The 6,000-nt window shown below is 39.8% G+C and overlaps 1 protein-coding gene across 2 annotated transcripts in view; it reads left to right on the top strand.

The window, feature by feature from the left end:
• Positions 1 to 791: 791 nt before the first annotated feature.
• The window catches only part of ntaq1 (N-terminal glutamine amidase 1), a 31,662-nt gene continuing 26,453 nt past the window's right edge, over positions 792 to 6,000 (top strand). For both annotated transcript variants that reach the window (XM_072570884.1, XM_072570883.1), the window contains exons 1-2: positions 792 to 1,051; positions 4,622 to 4,721. In XM_072570884.1, coding sequence (XP_072426985.1) covers positions 951 to 1,051; positions 4,622 to 4,721 — 201 coding nt within the window. In that variant the 5' untranslated portion in view covers positions 792 to 950. The remainder of the gene's footprint in view (positions 1,052 to 4,621; positions 4,722 to 6,000) is intronic.

The following is a 6,000-nucleotide window of genomic DNA, read 5'->3' as shown; positions in this document are numbered from 1 at the left end:
TTTGTCAATAAACTTGCCAGTTTTCTTAAATACCCATGTTTATTCAGTTGTCCTCCTTTTTATTTGGCTCTACTTTCCCCTTTGATTTCAGTATCTTAGGAATCACTGCTTGGCGTCCAATTGTTTCTTAAATAGTCCTCATTCAGAAACTAATCTTCAACTGTAAAGTTCCAGGCATCAATAAGACAGTTTTTCAATCAACATATTTGCCGATCATTAAAGCACACCTCTGGGCCCAAAGGAAGGGCCACTACAAAACAAGACCCCTAATCCTGTATGTTCTCAAAATTTCTGAATGTCGTGGTTTGAACACGCAACCTTGTGACACTTTTCAAGCACACTACTATTGCCCCACGAACCTACATTTAAATTATGAATCTGCTTGCACATTTCCATGAACATCACATCTTGAAGTATGACTTGAGCCCGACCTTTCAATCCAGAGGTAGAGACATCACCACTACACCCACAGAATTGACTACAGCAACTGAGGGAAAACGTGAATAAATCCAAACCCTTGACCCCCCCAAAACAACCTAAGGCAATTCATATTGATAATTGATAAAAGTGCACGTTCGTTTAATACTGCAGAGGAGCGAATGCAAATACTGTTTTGCAAGGCTGACAGACTTTAACTCGAAAACAACAACTTTACGTCTGGAGACATCAACCGGCTTCATGCAAGTAACGAAAGCTGCGCGCGCAGCAAGCGTTCCGACTTTACGTCACTGGGTAGGCGGAGCGGTCTGTCGATGTGCACCTGCTATTCCACTCCGTCTTCCTGCTTTAATCCTAATCCCCGGTGAATAGTTCCTACGGCTGCAATCACGTTGATTCTTACCTTGAGCTAGATTGGTTTGAATGAATTCGCTGTTTAGTATATCGAATGAAAATTTAGGTGTCCTGCAGTTTAGCTTCTAAATTTCATTTGTTGTTGTTGCGAAGTTGTTATGAGTAGCCCAAACCCTAACCCTGAGAGGTTAGACCCAGGAGGTAAGAGCCAGATCCCAGCCATTCTAAAGGAAGACTGTGTCTACACCAGCTGTTATTGGTAAGCAGGCCTGTCAAATGTCACTGTGGAAAAATAGTTTCAATTATTCAATGTGGGTGTAGATCCCACAAATTGTGCGGCATTTTCTCTGAAATTAAACATAAGTTATGTTATCAGTGTATTTTGTAAGAGTAAAATTTGTTGTGATCTGAGGTCCACTGCCTGAGAGAGCAGAGGAAACAGATATGACTTTCAAAAGGCATTGGACAAATATTTGAAAGGAAAATTTTCAACGCTATGATAGAAGGAGGAAGTAGGATCGATCAGGTTATTTTTTACAAAATTGCCGGCCGAGCTGAATGGTCTCCTGCCTGTAATATTCCTGAAATGTTACCTCCAACCAATCACGCAGAAGTGTGTACTGCAGATGCTGGAGATTAGAGTCAAGATTCGAGTGTTGCTGGAAAAGCACAGCCGGTCAGGCAGCATCTGAGGAGCAGGAAAATAGACGTTTCGAGCAAAAGCGGAAAGCAAAAGCAAATACGTCGATTTTCCTGCTCCTCGGCTGCTGCCTGACCGGCTGTGCTTTTCCAGCACCTCACTAATCTTGACCTCCAACCAATCCCTTGACAGCTTTTGATTTATTTCTCCTTGTTGCGGGGAGGTCAGCTGTTTGGACCCTATGTTCTGGTATCTCCCCCCAAAACCGATATGCTTCTCTCCCTCTTTGATCATGTCTTCAGTGACATGTTCGATTTTTGTTTTTACTGGGTGGTCAATTTCAAATTTTACTTGATAATCACACCTTAAATTATTTTATTCTGTAAATGTAATATGTAACTACGTTTTGTTGTTGTAAGTTTTAAGGCCATACGACATAGAAGCAGAAATTAGGCCATTCAGCCCATCAAGTCTGCTCCACCATTCAATCATGGCTGATAAGTTTCTTCTTCCCATTCTACCGCATTCTCCCCATAACCTTTGATCCCCTTCATACTCAAGACCCTATCTATCTCAGTCTTAAATTTACTCAATGACCTGATCTCCACAGCCTTCTGTGGCAATGAATTCCATAGATTCACCACTGTCTGGCTGACATAGTTTCTCCTTATCTCCATTCTAAAAGGTCTCAGGCCCTCAGGTCCTAGACTCTCCTACCAAGGGAAACATCTTGTAACATCTATTCTGTCCAGGCCTTTCAGTATTCTGTATGTTTCAATTAGATACCAACTCCTTCTTCTAAACTCCAAGTATAAACTCAGAGTCCTCAAACATTTCTCATACGTTAAGCTTTTCATTTCTGGGACCATTCTCATGAACGTCCTCTGACATGCTCTCGGGCCAGTACATCCTCCCAGAGATATGTGGCTGAAAACTGCTCACAATACTCCAAATGTGGTCTGATCAGAACCTTGTAGAGATTCAGAAGTACATCCCTGCTTTTATATTCAAGTTGTTTCAAAATAAATGCCATCATTGCATCTGCCTTCCTAACTATTGACTCAACGTGCAGGTTTACATTGAGAGAATCCTGGACTAGAACTCCCAAGTCTCTTTGCACTTCAGACTTCTGAATTTTTTCATCATTTAGAAAATAGTTCACACCTCTATTCTTCCTATCAAAGTTCTTGACTTCAGCTTTCCCACGTTGTACTTCATCTGCCACTTCTTTGCCCACTCTCCTAATCTATCCAAATCCTTCTGCAGTCTCCTTGCCTACTCAATGTTACCTGTGCCTCTACCTATCTTTTGTATTGTCTGCAAACTTAGCCAAAAAGCCCTCATTTCCTTCATCTAGATCATTAATGTATAAAGTGAAAAGATGTCCCAACACTGAGTCTTGTGGAACATCACTTGTTACCAGCTGCCATTCTGAGAAGGACTCTTTTATCCCCACTCTGCTTTCTGCCAGACAGCCAGGCTTCTATCTCTGTATTTGTCTGCACCTGCCTTCCCTGATAGGGTTTCTCTCCAACCAAGCATGGAGGATTTTCACATGATTTTGTTCTTGCTGCTATGGCAGTTTAGGTCCTCCTGTTCAAATGTTCTGAGCTGAAATTAGGAATATGCAATATAATTGGATAAGTGTACTTTTTCTTTTGAAGGATTATTTATAATTTACTTTTAGGACTAAAAAATTGTTTACAGTCAATCTGGCCTTTAACACCACTAAAGTGTAATCAGCACTGAGCAAGCTATATTTGTTATGTTGTTAGTAGTTAAATTATGATTGAAAATATTTTAGCATTATTCTAGTAGATTGTAAATTCCATTTTGTAGTTTATTTGTATTTATTTTCTTTAGAGTCTCATTTCCAAAGCAGCATATTTCATTTTCATGTGGAAAAGACAGGTTCAGACTCACCTCTGATGTGACCCTTGGGTCCAGAGTAGGCTGCTAGCATCTTCTACCCTCATACAATTACCGGAAAATGAGGCACCAAAATAGCACCAGTACTTCCACAGACTGAGCCCAGCCATGAGAACAGCTTTCAAAAAACAAAGAGAAAGCAAAACCTACTTTGTACTTATGATTTGTAGAATATTACAGAACTGAAGGAGGCTGTTCAGCTTGTCATTGTCTGTGCTTGCTCTTTCAAAAAGTATTCTGCTTGGTGCTCCAGCCTTTTTTTGTCTGTAACCCTGTAAATTCCTCATTCTTGCGTATGTGTCCAAATCCTATTAAAAATTATTTTTGAACTCAGCTTCTACTACCTTTTCTGTGGTTGAGTATTACAGATTCTGACAGCTCTCAGAGTAGAAATATTTCCCTTCATGCCCCCCCCTGCCTCATTAACCAATAAGTTTAAATCTATAAACTCTGGCTAATGACTCATTTCTCAGAAGCAATTACACTTTTTATTGATCCTCTCAAAACCTCATCATCTTAGATTCCACTTTTAAATTGTTCATGGGGACAGCTGGCTAGGGCAGTATTTGTTGTCCATCCTTAATTTCCTGTTAAGAATGTGAAGGTGTGCCATGTTCTTGAACCGCTGCATCGCTTGTTTTGTGGGTACACCCATACTGCTGAAGTTCCAGTATTTTCATTCAGCAACATTGAAGAAACAGTGCTATGGTTTCATGTCAGGAAGGTAAGTGGCTTGGATTAGCACTTGCAGGTGGTAGTATTCCCAAGCATCTGTTGCCTTTATCCTTCCAGGTGGGAGAGGTTGGAAGGTGCTGTCAAAAGAGCTTGGTGATTTGTTGTAGTGCATTTGTAGGTGGTACACACTGCTACTGTGCATCAGGGGTGAAGAGAAGTAACTTTAAGTGTAATGGATATGATACTAATCAAGTGGGCTGCTTTGTTGTGGGTGGTGTCAAGCTTCTTGAGCATTTTTGGAGCTGCATCAAGCCAAGTAAATGGTGAGTGTTTCCTGATGTGCCATGTAGATGGTGGACAGGCTTTGAGCAGCTTGAAAGTGAGTAACTTGCTGCAAAATTTGCATTTAGTCATCTCTTAATCTTCTCTGTTCTAGAGAGACAGTCCTGACTTTTCCAACCCTACCTCACATCATACATAAGTCTTTCCTGATTGGTGCCCAGAATATTTCAAATTGTAGCATTTGATTTAGAATAAAATATTTTTGCAATGAATGTTAACATTTATATTAAAATACTTCCTTAGTGAAGAAAATATATGGAAACTTTGTGAATACATAAAGAACAGAAGACAACATCCTCTGGAAGAATGGTATACTGTTTTCATATCAAACGACCAAAAGATGGTAAGTGCAGTCCACAAATGAGTGTACATTTTCTCAGTCCAAGGTGCAAGATTTTCACCAAATTCCTCTTTTGCCTGTATCATAGAAACACAGAACTGTTGCAGCACCAAAGGACATCTTTTAGCCCAACATGTCTGCGCTCGCTGTCTGGTTAAACAGTACATTTCATGCTGCTCACCTACCTTCACCTTGTACTTGCACACTCTTCCTTTTCAGATAATAATCCGATTTCCTCTTGAGAGGCTCACTTGATCCTGCTTCCACCAAGCTGTCAGGCAGCACATTCCAGATCTTAACCACTCGATCTGTAACAGCGTTTCTCCTCATGTTTGAATTGTTGCTTTCTTTAATTTAAATCTGTGTCCTGTTGTTCTCACTCCTTCCACCAGTGGGAACAGTGTTATTTACCCCAATTTTCCCTGCATTAGCTCAATTATCAGCCGGAGTTAATCAAATTGCATGCATAAGAATAAATTATTCACAAAAAAGCAGTGCTCTCCTTCCAGATTTTGTGCTTCGGTGAATGCTGTAGAACTTGAACACGCACCATCCTGACTGCCAAGTTAAAATGCTGTCCACTTTAATCAAGGTTGATATCTAACTGGGTGCTTCAAAAAACTGAATAATTGAAATCATAATCAGAATAAATATTGTAAGCTGAACATTTTGTTAAAATAGCAATAATTCTTGAGGTAAATTCATTTTTGTTATCTTGTAAAATTAACCAGCACAATGAGGAAAATCTGCACACATCCAACAGAGTATTGTATGGTAAAATTTGAAATCATCCACTTGGGTGAGAAAAGTGGATTCATGTTTTAAAGTTGAAGTAGACATTTATAGATTAGGGAAACTTTGTGGTGAGGAGTACATGGAAAGAAGCCTGTAAACAAATTGCAAAAAGTTAACATGTAATTACAGCAAGCCAACAGGAAGGCAAATTGAATGTTTGCCTTTATAGCATGCAGGTTAGAGTAGAAGAGTAGAGAAGTCTTGCTGTAATTATGTAGTACTTTGTAAGATCACACTAGGTGCACTATGTATAGTTTGGTTTCTATACTGAAGGAAGAATATATTTGCCCCAGAGTTGGTATGGAGAAGCTGAACAGATTCATTCCTGGAATGGAGTCAATTCTTTGAGGAAACATTGAATAGAATGGGCCTGTATTATCTGGACTTTTGAAGACTGAGAGGTTATCTCATTGAAATGCATAAAATTCTGAGAGTTTAGCACTGTGGGTGCAGAAAAGCTGTTTTCTCATAGCTGTAGAATCAAGAA

Source organism: Chiloscyllium punctatum, chromosome 5, assembly GCF_047496795.1.
Source record: "Chiloscyllium punctatum isolate Juve2018m chromosome 5, sChiPun1.3, whole genome shotgun sequence".
Lineage (NCBI taxonomy): Eukaryota > Metazoa > Chordata > Chondrichthyes > Orectolobiformes > Hemiscylliidae > Chiloscyllium > Chiloscyllium punctatum.
Note: the sequence above shows the minus strand (reverse complement) of the source record. Positions and strands in the feature narration are given on the sequence as shown.